The sequence below is a fragment of the Haliotis rufescens genome, unplaced genomic scaffold (genome assembly GCF_023055435.1).
Source record: "Haliotis rufescens isolate VD_foot unplaced genomic scaffold, xgHalRufe1.0.p SCAF_1, whole genome shotgun sequence".
In the NCBI taxonomy this organism is placed as follows: Eukaryota; Metazoa; Mollusca; class Gastropoda; order Lepetellida; family Haliotidae; genus Haliotis; species Haliotis rufescens.
The window spans coordinates 79,768,447-79,784,046 of NW_025963779.1; the positions used below are offsets into that span (position 1 = coordinate 79,768,447).

The window sequence follows — 15,600 nt, forward strand, 5'->3', positions numbered from 1 at the left end:
GTAAAAGGCGACTGTGCTTGCCGTAAGAGGCGAATTACGTGATTGGGCAGTCATGCTTGCTGACTTGCATGTCATCGTATCCCAATTGCGTAGATCGATGCTCATGATTTCAATCACTGGATTGTCTGGTCCAGACTTGATTATTTACAGACAGTTGTAATATAGCTATAGTATAGTGCGCTTTTATGCAAGGACTCCATCCCCTGGCTGCTGGATTATTTCAGCATAAGGCGTTGTAAAGAGGGTGGGGGATTTCAGAGAGCCGATGCTTCATTAAACAAGGGACATTTGAACCAATATTTTGCACATTAATACCTGATTGAAAAATGCACATCGTCATTTAAAAATATCCTGACATTTTCAAACATAAAGAGGTTAAGATAAGTAAAAGTTTTTATATTTAGAAAGCTGAGCATATATGCATACTATGCATAATTTAAATGATATGTAAAGCCTACTTGGAAAATAGTTATTGCAAGTTTTATTTGTAGGTGTCATTATGCTATGTGCCTGTTGAATGTGTTCAACTGTAGCACCACTGCTAGTGACACTGTCGAATGGGTTCGACAGTAGTATTCAGAGCTTTAATTGAGCCTGGACCATATCGAATGTGTTCGACAGCAGCAAAACAGCTAGTGACACTCTGTTGAATTGGTTCGACAATAGCAAAACAGCTAGTGACACACTCTGTTGAATGTGTTCAACAGTAGCAAAACAGCTAGTGACACTGTTGAATGGGTTCGACAGTAGCAAAACAGCTAGTGACACTCTGTTGAATTGGTTCGACAATAGCAAAACAGCTAGTGACACACTGTTGAATGTGTTCGACAGTAGCAAAACAGCTAGTGACACTCTGTTGAATGGGTTCGACAGTAGCAAAACAGCTAGTGACACACTGTTGAATGTGTTCGACAGTAGCAAAACAGGTAGTGACACTGTTGAATGGGTTCGACAATAGCAAAACAGCTAGTGACACTGTTGAATGGGTTCAACAGTAGCAAAACAGCTAGTGACACACTCTGTTGAATGTGTTCGACAGTAGCAAAACAGCTAGTGACACTGTTGAATGGGTTCGACAGTAGCAAAACAGCTAGTGACACACTCTGTTGAATGTGTTCGACAGTAGCAAAACAGCTAGTGACACACTGTTGAATGGGTTTGACAGTAGTATCAAGAGCTTTAATTGAGCATAAACCAGACAGGTTGCTGGGGACCTACTTTCCTGAAATCAACGGTTACATTCTGTAATGGAAGTGGCATCTTGAGTGGTCTCTCATATTGATGGGGATTAGATGGCCATAGTGTTTGATAATACTATGAGTAAAAGTTTACTGTCAACTAGTAAATTGTCAAAAATCGTGAAGTTCTCACGTTATCAACCTCAGGTTGCCTCCTCAAGTCTGCTCACACTATCAACCTCGGGTTGCCTGCTCAAGTCTGCTCACACTATCAACCTCGGGTTGCCTGCTCAAGTCTGCTCACACTATCAACCTCGGGTTGCCTGCTCAAGTCTGCTCACACTATCAACCTCGGGTTGCCTGCTCAAGTCTGCTCACACTATCAACCTCGGGTTGCCTGCTCAAGTCTGCTCACACCACCAGCTTGCTCATATTGCTGTAAAGTCGGGCATCTCCTCCAATCAATTCAACCTGCCTGAAATGGTGCACTAACGACCCAGTGGCAGAGTGCCAGGATAAGCCTGTCATGGGATTGAAAAAAGAATATTACACGCAGTCCAACCTTATGGCTAATACCTTTCCAATAATGGGATTAACTCCATTCATTCCATTCATTCCATTCACTGGAACAGACAATCCCTAATTCCTTGTAGCTCAGTTATTTTCTACAAATACATTTATGAAGACATTTTAGTTGATTCTAGATCATGTTGATGTCAACTTTTAAAAAGTTGGTCAGTGGTGATGACATGCACAGAATCTCTTCCTCCAGACATGTCTTGATGAGGGACGGCTCCGTGGTCCAGTGGATGGTGTTAATCCAGAGAATTGGAATGTCCGTGGTTGGATCCATTCAGGGGATAAACTCGGGACGGGTTGGCTCAGAGTCGGTATGTGGTGTCTGCGTGGGGTGTTCATGTTTAACTGCGGCATAGTATCTCAGTGTGCTAGCAGTATATATTGGCATCAGTCTGGACTATAGCACTAGCACACACACACGTGCATGCGCGTCGCTATATAAGTGCAATAACCTTGGACGTGACTTTAAACCCCATTTCCCCTCACCACCTTTAGTAATACTTTTACAATGTCACACTAAAACATGTGGGTAAGATAAATTCATGTAGCTGTATCACGTGGGGTACATGTTGTTTTGTGCGTCCCTCGTTAGGTGTATACCACTCTGGGGGACGCATTATAACGTGGTTATCTCAGTGGGTAAGATAAATTCATGTAGCTGTATCACGTGGGGTACATGTTTTATGCGTCCCTCGTTATGTGTATACCACTCTGGGGGACGCATTATAACATGGTTATCTCAGTGGGTAAGATAAATTCATGTAGCTGTATCACGTGGGGTACATGTTGTTGTATGCGTCCCTCGTTAGGTTTATACAACTCTGGGGGACGCATTATAACGTGGTTATCTCAGTGGGTAAGATAAATTCATGTAGCTGTATCACGTGGGGTACATGTTGTTTTATGCGTCCCTCGTTAGGTTTATACCACTCTGGGGGACGCATTATAACGTGGTTATCTCAGTGGGTAAGATAAATTCATGTAGCTGTATCACGTGGGGTACATGTTGTTTTATGCGTCCCTCGTTAGGTTTATACCACTCTGGGGGACGCATTATAACATGGTTATCTCAGTGGGTACGATAAATTCATGTAGCTGTATCACGTGGGGTACATGTTTTATGCGTCCCTCGTTAGGTGTATACCACTCTGGGGGACGCATTATAACATGGTTATCTCAGTGGGTAAGATAAATTCATGTAGCTGTATCACGTGGGGTACATGTTTTATGCGTCCCTCGTTAGGTGTATACCACTCTGGGGGACGCATTATAACGTGGTTATCTCAGTGGGTAAGATAAATTCATGTAGCTGTATCACGTGGGGTACATGTTGTTTTATGCGTCCCTCGTTGGGTGTATACCACTCTGGGGGACGCATTATAACGTGGTTATCTCAGTGGGTAAGATAAATTCACGTAGCTGTATCACGTCGGGTACATGTTTTATGCGTCCCTCGTTAGGTGTATACCACTCTGGGGGACACATTATAACGTGGTTATCTCAGTGGGTAAGCACTATGAATTGCCATTTGTTCAGACGAGTACAAGTACGCACAGACACACGTGCAATATAACTGCATTTACCTTAAACCCCATTTCACCCCACCTTGATAAGGCCCGGAGAAGTCAACTGCTGACAGTTTCGTCCGAGCGCCTTGATTCAAATGCTTTAAAACATGTGACCTATCCTATTAAAGCATTCAGTAAGGCTGTATATCCAAAGGATTTATGGATGTGATTTTTTTTTAAAAATACCTTTCTATTTCTTTAATAAACCTGATTGAATCTTTGATATCGTGCAATTGCTTTATTTTGAACATTGTTGTTTCCATTCTTGAACTTTCACCTTCAAATGACCCATGGGGCAACTTTTGGCACAGTAAGTGAGGTCAAGGTCATGAAATAGAACAATCTCACAAAACATTGTTACTTTCTCAAAACTTTTAAATGCATGTAACACCTTTGCTTGGATTTGGCCTGGCTGTAAAAACTTAGGGTCAAAGGTGAGTGTTCACGTTTCTATGAAACATGATCATATCATTGTCAGTATCTGAGGCTGGGTAACATCTTCAGCCATGAATCTTTATATTGCACGGATATTTACAAATAATTCCACATCAAAGGTCAAGGTCATCATTGAGGCTTTTGCAAAATACACTGGTATCATTATTTGCCAATGTACTTGCAATTGTACTTGTACGATCCTCAGACTTGGCCATCATTGGATCTAAGGAATTTGTCTTGATTAAGGTCAAAGTCTGGATGCAAAGTTTTTGTATTTTAAGACTTTTGACCTTGAGAAAATGGTGAAGGGACTGCTTCTGTTTTTCAGGTACTTTCAAACACCCCTAATTCCCCCTGAAACAGGAAGTGACCAAAAGGCTGCATTAAATTATATAATGAAATACATCTGCAAATCAATGCGACCACAACCAATCACCCACTACAGCTGTAACAATATCCAGTTCATGCAGTAAACCATACCAGCATTCACATTACAGAACTATGACTTGGTCGACAGTGACCTTCACCATGAATGGGATGTGGGATTGTTCACAGTTACAGTAAGAGTCTAAGCATCCCCATGTCCACCACTGGAAACATGCTAATGACATCCTATTTGATAGACTACTTAACTTATTTAAAGCGACATAGAGTTTAAGTTTAATGACTGAAAGTAGTAATTGTCTTAGAAATATCACTAACCAACATGTTTTTCAAATACCTAAACATGCTGGATACTGATGTTGACCTTTGACTGTTCTTTTCAATAACACTACATCTTAATAAAGGTAAACTGACGGCCAAAAGAAACTTTACCACTTTAAAAACAAAGTTAAAAACCAGTACAAAATTTATCAATGCAAACCACATCGTCCATACACAATGCTTTATGCAGAAAGGGATACACATCCACCGCACGTTTTCTTTTGGTAGAAAATGTGAAAAACGCGCCTCTTGGGCAAACGACAATGCACATGCAATAAGTGTATATAAATGATACCGACGCATGCCAGACGCTCAGATTGCTAAAAGAAACACGCACAACAGAAATGCCACGACTGACACCCGAACAACATGATTGTTTAAGAAACTATCATGTTGTTATGTGTACAAGATGACATCTTGAACGGAGGTGTGCGCAACGGTAGGAGGAACAGCCCGAACACGTACTGCACGTGATACACATGCAACGGTACAGGGAATGACAGCATGAGAGGGGTCGTCTCATGATAATTTAATCGCAATGTCACTCACTCATGTCGGAGCCCTCGCCGTCGGAATTGCTGGTGTCACTGCTGATGGTCACAACTATTGGTGGGACTTTTGCTTGCTGACGTCCATCACGTGACCAGTATCTTGACTCCATCTCGTTGACGACTTTGGTAACGCAACGCTGCCGTGTTACCACTGTCACCCGACCAAGGGATTCATTTACTAGCTTTTCAACATCCCGCAATTTAAACGTTTTGTTCAATCGTCCACATCACCTTTGACGATACCCCATATCAACTCTATTGGGTTCAGATCGCAGTGGTAAGGGGGAAGTCGCAAGACGGCGTGACCTTGATCTTTGATGTAATTATTGTCAACCATATACACGGGCTCAGGTTTGTTAGATTTGATGATTTCATAGATTTCCTGGTTTCTGGCTTTGTAGCCCTTGAATGAAAGGTCATATTCATCCCTTGCAGCCACGTCACCATGCCTCCTTTAGGCTATCAGACGTCGGTGTCTTGCTGTCTGTATCCTGCATACTGTGATATGGTGCATTGTCCACTTGGACTTGGCAGGCAAAGCAGGGGCCAATTTATTTTTCTCCCATTCCAGAAATACCTTGCCGGTCATTTCTGTGTGGTAGTCCTAGTTCTCTTTGGTCTTGACTGGAAAGGCGAGGTCACAGCCAATGTGAAAACCCTTACTAGCACAACCAGCATTGACAACGATAAGTCTTTCACCTTTTCCCATCGGTAACTTTTCTCCAGATTCCTTACGGTCCTCACTGGGTACCCACTGACTGATGGCTGTGGGAGGAAAACAGGCTCATATCCTTCTCCTTGTTTCTGCTTGATGGTTCCAGGTAACGATTTCGGAGACGAAGGATGTCAGATCGTTCACATTACACAGCCCTATGTTCACCACTTATCTTTTTGTATCTGTATCCAATGTATGCAAAAGTTGCCAAAGCTCGTATTGTGTAACAATTAAATCCTGTTCAGTTCCAAGGTATTTGTTCGTCTAGAGTCTGAGTGACATGCACTTATTTTCTAAATAGTTTAACAATTGCACGTCTGACTTGATTTTTCTGAAAACTGTCTAATTTATCAGCCCTACATGATTTTGATATGTTCCCCACCTGCTTTGTCTGATTGCCTGCGTCCCGTCGACGGACATTTTCCTGCTTGCTAGGGAGACATAACCAAGAGCTTTAGAAGCTTGTTTGGTTATTTATTAATGGCATAAAATGGGTTTCCTCTTTCTGCTTCACATTGAAAGAAATCATACACCTCAAAGATCAACTGTTTCACATCAGCTGAGTAGCGCATCTTGTCAGTCAACAACGACGTATGCTATGTAGCACGTGAAGTACGTGTTTGCGCTGTTCCTCCGACCATTGTGCAGATGTCAACTTGTACAAATAACAACATGATAGTTTCTTAAACATAAAAATAACAAACAACCGATATTGTTGGGTACAAGGTATTCATTGCCGTGTACCGTATTGACGTTTAATAGACTTCTCCATTTTGAGTTATTTTGCAATTCATGTGTATGGTGAGAAATTCCATGTGTTTGATGAAATATTCCATGTGTATGAGGTATTCAGTGTGTATTCAGTATTCAGTGTGAAACAGACTTTGCCTACGTCTTCAGACAAGACGTTTGATGTTTTCACTGTTGTTGTTTAGTCTCTGGTGATATCGGTGCACCAAGCCTTATCTTTGGTTAAACGTCTCAGGGCCTGCTTCAAAATTATGAAAATTTTCATGAGAGATGTTGAACTTGGAGTGCTACTGAACAGTTGTCAGAAGCGTTTTGAAACCTTTATCATGTCCAGTTCATTCCTCAGAACGTCCTCAACTCTCCCATGAGAGATGCCTACTGTATTAGCCATGTGACGTCTGATGAGTCCATAATCAGATCATATATTTTGACATTTTGTCAAAGTTCACAATGTCTGCATGGATGGCTGTTAAAGAAAGCCCTTTCAGTTGGAGATAATCCATGACCAAACAGTAGTCAATGTTGTCCATTTTGATCAAAAGAGAATACCTAGTCACTGTGACGCCTGCAGGGATCTACTGCCTGGTTGTGTATCTGGATTAAATGCATGGATGGTATTTACCTAATACCTGAAAACATTAAGATGTATACAATATACCCTTCGTAGTCACCTTAGGCTCATAACTCTGTGACTGCCTATGTGGTCTAGTGGTAGAGCGTCCGCCTGGAGAGGGGAAGGTCCATGGTCCGATCCCCGCCCGCATCATACCAAAGAGGGTTAAATGATGGTATTTGTTGTTACCCTGTCTGGCGCTTGGCATGAAGGGGCTAAAACAAGGACTGGTTGGCTTGGAGACAGTTTACTGTGTCTGAGTGGGGTATTCATGTTTAACTGCGGCATGGTATCTCAGTTGGCTAGCACAATCCGCATCAGTTGGACAAGTACAAGCAGCCACAGAGTATTCCATGAGTATGATGAAGTCCTGCATTTGTATGAAGTACATCATGTATAAGGCATTCTGTCTATAAGATGAGATATTCCGCATCTAGGAGGTATGAAGAGGTATGCTGTCTGTACAATGAACTCTTCCATCTATTTGATGACTTATTACATCAATAACTATACAAAAAACATTTTTGTGAAGACAATTTATTGGCTATCAAAATGTTTTGCACAGGGACCCAAGTTTTACATTAATGGACCCTACATTACTGAGGTGTGCAACACAAGTGTTTAACAGTGATCTACACACTGTAGACATTAGTGGAAATACATCATGTGTTAGGCAGAGCAATTACACCTGTACACTGTGTACTACATAGTCAACATAGCTACTTTGTCACGTTAGTATGTCCCAAACACCAGGTTAGTTAACAAACACAAGACAGACTCAAACATACATCAACTTAAGAGCAGAACCAGACAGAATTTAGATCTTATTTTAGGTCACAGGAAACGTTTACAAGATAGATATCCTTGCCAGGATACTCATAGCAGGTCATTACACAAATTTCTTTCTAAAAAAAAGGTCAAAAGTATTGAAAACCAAGTTGAAATAGAAACAGTGTTCTGCTGCCATAAATGCTGGTGATTTTGACTGAAAAGACAAGACAGTTTTTGGCTACGAATCAGTTGGTTCAAAACATTTAAGTCCAGATTGGAAACATTTGTTGGTGCATCATAGTAACCTTGACTGATTTTTTGCAGGTTTACAGATTGCATATACATATTTGGCAGGAAAAGTCTTGATTTGGACGGAAAGCTGGGAAATGGACGGATATGATAGTGTAATACTTTTCATTTGATAATTGGTATGAACAGAAACAAAACAATATATAGATGCTTGTACAACCACAAATAAATACTGAAATAAAAGTAAAAGTATCACAGACAATAAAACACAGCATAATTCAGCGGACCACATGTATATCGGCCATATATACAACTTGCTGAACCAGCATATTTTGCAAATTAGGTGTACATGTACTTGTGGCTGCTGTTTTGGAATGTATTGAGAGAAGGTCTAGGTGGGTCGATTTGTACAAAATTAATATTGACAAATCAAATAAACCTTTCATTAGGTACATCGATATACCCTGGTTACGTTTCGAAACAATTCTAGTTTTTATGACAAGATTCACTGTTTATCATCTATGACACATAATGACTTCAAGTTCTTCTGGAAAAAGTAAAACAGCCACAAGAGAAATTAATACTAAGCCATATGTACAAACTATGTACTACTTGACAACTGAACTTAACAACGACAAAACTATCATGTCACATTAGATTATCACGACAAACAAAAGCTTGGATGGGCCATGTGTCATTAGTTTGAGATTTAAATGTTTCAAACTACGGCATAAAACTTTCCAGTTCACATATTTTTACAAAATTGTTATAATTAATAAAAATACATATGTCTGGATTGATTTCCTGAGATTAACAAAAAAATAATCGTGATAAATGCCTAATTTCGTTAACCACAAATTTGCTGACGAGGCCCTTTGAATAGTTCTTGAAATCACATATTACGTGTTTCAGGAAACAATAAGAAACTTCATGTATTTTTTAATAATAAGCCTATTTAAAATGCGCCAGATTCCACCGAGTTAATGCTCATGGCGCGACATACGTTGTAGCAGGTTCACATAAATCGGCTAGGTTTATTTTTCCAAATTGAAAATATCTGACCATATCTGCATATAAAATCACAATATTCGTAGAATACATGTTATATGATGTAAACCATACATAAGGCCTATGGGTTGTGAGCATTTTTCAAGTAAATAGAGGACGGTAGGATTATGTGACTCACTGCAGAACAATTAATGTTTACAGATCAAATAAAATAGTTTCAACCAATCACAGTGCAGATGTGCAAAGCTATGTATGCATAACAGTTTGTAAATATTGGTATCACAGTTGGTCGAGTACAATAGACAAATATATGACAACTTTTATACACATCTGACTGAATGATAAACATGTTATTATACAGCTTACTCAAACCCATAAGTACTTTTATCATCATCAAATAACATCAAAATAATTCATAAACAAAATCAATGGCTTTACTTCCTATTCAAATTTTTTTTTTATCAACAAAAGAGAAAAAAACACAAAAAAACTAAGCCTTAAATAAAATGTGTCAGTTAAAAACACAATACCAGTTAAAGAAATGCCTTTGCTTTTTGATTTAAGAAATGTCAAAAACAATCAACAACATTCAACTTAATACAGAACGGAGGCTATAACATCTGGTTAAATACAGGTAATCATTTCAAATTTAGCTTAATAACAAAAGTTTCATTTCTTTTTAAAATGAGGCAAAACTTGGATGTACAATGAATAATTACAGATTTGCACAAACTTGACACATTGTTAAAAATATAACATATGGGACTTGTTGACTGGGAATCCCCTCTCGTTTCGACTGGGAAGCTTGCCCTGTCATCAACACGTGTCTATTTCTGTCCCTGAAACACACACAAAAAATCCCATTAAAGACAATGCATTAAAGACACTTTTGATATTATTTACTGAAAGTTCTCTATCTGAACAGCTGAGAAAATCTATCACAGGGAGTGAGCTGAAAAGGCAATGTGGTATTCATGCATGTATCTTACACCTACTGTGTGACACACAGCTGACTCTACACTAACACACTACTACTACAACATCTCGAGCTGCTAATACACTAGGGGAGAGAAGTACTCTGTTTAAGAGAGCACAGATATGAAAACAGAAGGTAAAACAATTAACGTCTCGCCACCTGTCAATCAACAAAATTAACTGACCAATCAGAAGTGATGTATACATAATCTGCCATTTTATCCAACAACCTTAAACCTGTTGACTTTTATCAAAGTGATAGACTTTTTAACACATATTTGACAATATCACTCAGAGTTATCTATGTATCCCGCAATGTAACATGATTCATTAGAAGTATACAGTTTTCTTTTAATTACCAATACATGTTAATGATTGATTCATCCCTATTGATGTGTTAAGTGTGACGGGCCATAGGTTAATTCATTGAGCAAATTGATAAAATCTTTGCATTAAAGGAAGCCTACAGATATTGTCCAATGTCTAAGATGCTATCAGTCAACAGACAAAGGTCACCTTCTGAATCGGTTCACAGGACAAGTATACTGTACGAGATACATAAGATGATGAGACGTACATGCCTGAATGTCAAACATTCAACACCAACAATGCATCACCAACTGTACAATACATAAATGGTAATCAAAGTCTGAAGCTACCTCTCTAAATCAACAATATTATCGAGTTCCCTTCAACATCTTCCGGTCTCTGTATCCCCGGTATCCAGCCTGAATGGTTGTGGCGGCAGCTACTTGCCGCCCATGGTCGGAATTCCGTCTCTGGGACGACTGGCTCGCTACTGACTTCCTTCCTGCAGACATAACACTATTAACTTTCCTCTCGTATTTATTTTTACGTGTTTGGTATCCGCGGTAGTGGGCCTGGATCTTCGTTGCTGCAGCCTCTCTCTCATGCTGCAACAAATCCAAGTCATCGCGATGAGAATCCTGATCCCTGCGATCATCCGAATCATCACGAGGATCCGGATCCTTGTAATCTTCATCCTTGTAATCTTCATCCTTGTTCAGTTCTTTCCGGACTTGGTGTCCGCGGAAATGGGACTGGATCTTCAGGGCAGCCTCTTCTTCTTCTCGACTATCTCCCACGCCATCAGGGGATCGGACTGGGGAGAAGTGATCCCGGGACTGCTGCCGTGGGGTGGGGCTACGGCGCGGGGTGTCGTATCCTGGGGGGGTGCTGTGTCTCTGGGGAGAGGAAAGCCTCTCATCATCATCATAGCCATTCATTCTACTGTAGTCCTGGTAATGAAACAAATTGGCCAAATTATTCATAATGATAATCATGATCTAACTGACTTGCTTCGGTGAAGCTTGGTCTGAACACCTCCCCCATGTTGTGATAATGACACTGAAACGATGTGCGAGCTACATGCTAGAGACATGGTAGACATCATTGAGTGCACAACACTACAAACAACGCAATATCAGCTGGTCATAGATATATACATCATATGTCACATAAATACATTAGCTTCTTTACCAGACTGCAGATCTTTTGAGATATCACTTTACCAAGGCACAGAGCTCACATAAAAATACACACAAATGCAGTGACAGTTTCGGACCATTTCTTGATTTTGTTTAAATGTTGTTTTTGTGAATCTGTGAGATGACCACAGCGATGACATCAGCCCCCCCCACCTTATTGTTATGACTAGCTTAGGTTGCTGGGGACTGACTATAACCTGGAAATCCCATGGGATACGACCAGCTTAGGTTGCTGGGGACCTATTCTAATCTGGAAATCCCATGGGGTATGACCAGCTTTGGTTGCTGGGGACCTATTCTAACCAGGAAATCCCATGCGATACGACCAGCTTAGGTTGCTGGGGACCTATTCTAACCTGGAAATCCCATGGGATACGACCAGCTTAGGTTGCTGGGGACCTATTCTAATCTGGAAATCCCATGGGATACGACCAGCTTAGGTTGCTGGGGACCTATTCTAACCTGGAAATCTCATGGGATACGACCAGCTAAGGTTGCTGGGGACCTATTCTGATCTGGAAATCCCATGGGATACGACCAGCTTAGGTTGCTGGGGACCTATTCTGATCTGGAAATCCCATGGGGTACGATCAGCTTTGGTTACTGAGGTCCTATTCTAATCTGGAAATCTCATGGTATAAGACCAGCTAAGGTTGCTGGGGACCTATTCTGATCTGGAAATCCCATGGGGTATGACCAGCTTTGGTTGCTGGGGACCTATTCTGATCTGGAAATCCCATGGGATACGAACAGCTTTGGTTGCTGGGGACCTATTCTGATCTGGAAATCCCATGGGATACGACCAGCTTTGGTTGCTGGGGGCCTATTCTGATCTGGAAATCCCATGGGATACGACCAGCTTATGTTGCTGGGGACCTATTCTAATCTGGAAATCCCATGGGGTACGACCAGCTTAGGTTGCTGGGGACCTATTCTAATCTGGAAATTCCATAGGTACAACCAGCTTATGTTGCTTGGGACCTATTCTAATCTGGAAATCCCATGGGGTACGACCAGCTTAGGTTGCTGGGGACCTATTCTTATCTGGAAATCCCATGGGGTACAACTAGCTTAGGTTGCTGGGGACCTACTCTGATCTGGAAGTCCCATGGGGTACAACCAGCTTTGGTTGCTGGGGACCTATTCTAATCTGGATATTCAATAGGTACAACCAGCTTATGTTGCTTGGGACCTATTCTAATCTGGAAATCCCATGGGGTACGACCAGTGATCTGGAAGTCCCATGGGGTACGACCAGCTTAAGTTGCTGGGGACCTATTCTAATCTGGAAATCCCATGGGGTAGGACCAGCTTAGGTTGCTAGGGACCTATTCTTATCTGGAAATCCCATGGGGTACAACCAGCTTTGGTTACTGAGGTCCTATTCTAACCACAAATCCCATGGGGTATGACCAGCTTTGGTTGCTGGGGACCTATTCTAATCTGGAAATCCCATGCGTACAACCAGCTGAGGTTGCTGGGGACCTATTCTAACCTGGAAATCTCATGGGGTATGACCAGCTTTGGTTGCTGGGGACCTATTCTAATCTGGAAATTCCATGGGTACAACCAGCTGAGGTTGCTGGGGACCTATTCTAATCTGGAAATCCCATGGGGTACGACCAGCTTAGGTTGCTGGGGACCTATTCTTATCTGGAAATCCCATGGGGTACAACCAGCTTAGGTTGCTGGGGACCTATTCTGATCTGGAAGTCCCATGGGGTAGGACCAGCTTAGGTTGCTTGGGACCTATTCTAATCTGGAAATCCCATGGGGTACGACCAGCTTAAGTTGCTGGGGACCTATTCTGATCTGGAAGTCCCATGGGGTACGACCAGCTTTGGTTGCTGGGGACCTATTCTGATCTGGAAATCCCATGGGATACGAACAGCTTTGGTTGCTGGGGACCTATTCTGATCTGGAAATCCCATGGGATACGACCAGCTTTGGTTGCTGGGGACCTATTCTGATCTGGAAATCCCATGGATACGACCAGCTTATGTTGCTGGGGACCTATTCTAATCTGGAAATCCCATGGGGTACGACCAGCTTAGGTTGCTGGGGACCTATTCTAATCTGGAAATTCCATAGGTACAACCAGCTTATGTTGCTTGGGACCTATTCTAATCTGGAAATCCCATGGGGTACGACCAGCTTAGGTTGCTGGGGACCTATTCTGATCTGGAAATCCCATGGGGTACGATCAGCTTTGGTTACTGAGGTCCTATTCTAATCTGGAAATCTCATGGTATAAGACCAGCTAAGGTTGCTGGGGACCTATTCTGATCTGGAAATCCCATGGGGTACGACCAGCTAAGGTTGCTGGGGACCTATTCTGATCTGGAAATCCCATGGGATACGAACAGCTTTGGTTGCTGGGGACCTATTCTGATCTGGAAATCCCATGGGATACGACCAGCTTTGGTTGCTGGGGGCCTATTCTGATCTGGAAATCCCATGGGATACGACCAGCTTATGTTGCTGGGGACCTATTCTAATCTGGAAATCCCATGGGGTACGACCAGCTTAGGTTGCTGGGGACCTATTCTAATCTGGAAATTCCATAGGTACAACCAGCTTATGTTGCTTGGGACCTATTCTAATCTGGAAATCCCATGGGGTACGACCAGCTTAGGTTGCTGGGGACCTATTCTTATCTGGAAATCCCATGGGGTACAACTAGCTTAGGTTGCTGGGGACCTACTCTGATCTGGAAGTCCCATGGGGTACAACCAGCTTTGGTTGCTGGGGACCTATTCTAATCTGGATATTCAATAGGTACAACCAGCTTATGTTGCTTGGGACCTATTCTAATCTGGAAATCCCATGGGGTACGACCAGTGATCTGGAAGTCCCATGGGGTACGACCAGCTTAAGTTGCTGGGGACCTATTCTAATCTGGAAATCCCATGGGGTAGGACCAGCTTAGGTTGCTAGGGACCTATTCTTATCTGGAAATCCCATGGGGTACAACCAGCTTTGGTTACTGAGGTCCTATTCTAACCACAAATCCCATGGGGTATGACCAGCTTTGGTTGCTGGGGACCTATTCTAATCTGGAAATCCCATGCGTACAACCAGCTGAGGTTGCTGGGGACCTATTCTAACCTGGAAATCTCATGGGGTATGACCAGCTTTGGTTGCTGGGGACCTATTCTAATCTGGAAATTCCATGGGTACAACCAGCTTAGGTTGCTGGGGACCTATTCTAATCTGGAAATCCCATGGGGTACGACCAGCTTAGGTTGCTGGGGACCTATTCTTATCTGGAAATCCCATGGGGTACAACCAGCTTAGGTTGCTGGGGACCTATTCTGATCTGGAAGTCCCATGGGGTAGGACCAGCTTAGGTTGCTTGGGACCTATTCTAATCTGGAAATCCCATGGGGTACGACCAGCTTAAGTTGCTGGGGACCTATTCTGATCTGGAAGTCCCATGGGGTACGACCAGCTTTGGTTGCTGGGGACCTATTCTGATCTGGAAATCCCATGGGATACGAACAGCTTTGGTTGCTGGGGACCTATTCTGATCCGGAAATCCCATGGGATACGACCAGCTTTGGTTGCTGGGGACCTATTCTGATCTGGAAATCCCATGGGGTAGGACCAGCTTAGGTTGCTAGGGACCTATTCTTATCTGGAAATCCCATGGGGTACAACCAGCTTTGGTTACTGAGGTCCTATTCTAACCACAAATCCCATGGGGTATGACCAGCTTTGGTTGCTGGGGACCTATTCTAATCTGGAAATCCCATGCGTACAACCAGCTGAGGTTGCTGGGGACCTATTCTAACCTGGAAATCTCATGGGGTATGACCAGCTTTGGTTGCTGGGGACCTATTCTAATCTGGAAATTCCATGGGTACAACCAGCTTAGGTTGCTGGGGACCTATTCTAATCTGGAAATCCCATGGGGTACGACCAGCTTAGGTTGCTGGGGACCTATTCTTATCTGGAAATCCCATGGGGTACAACCAGCTTAGGTTGCTGGGGAC

The 15,600-nt window shown here is 42.3% G+C and overlaps 1 protein-coding gene across 5 annotated transcripts in view; it reads right to left on the reverse strand.

The window, feature by feature from the left end:
• Window positions 1-7,615: 7,615 nt before the first annotated feature.
• The window catches only part of LOC124143765 (doublecortin domain-containing protein 2-like), a 136,348-nt gene continuing 128,363 nt past the window's right edge, over window positions 7,616-15,600 (reverse strand). For 4 of the 5 annotated variants that reach the window (XM_046512852.2, XM_046512853.2, XM_046512850.2 and 1 more), the window contains 2 exons: window positions 10,757-11,356; window positions 7,616-9,961 (listed from right to left, as the gene is read on the reverse strand). In XM_046512852.2, coding sequence (XP_046368808.2) covers window positions 10,775-11,356 — 582 coding nt within the window. In that variant the 3' untranslated portion in view covers window positions 7,616-9,961; window positions 10,757-10,774. The remainder of the gene's footprint in view (window positions 9,962-10,756; window positions 11,357-15,600) is intronic. The other variant, XM_046512854.2, reaches the window with a different exon arrangement.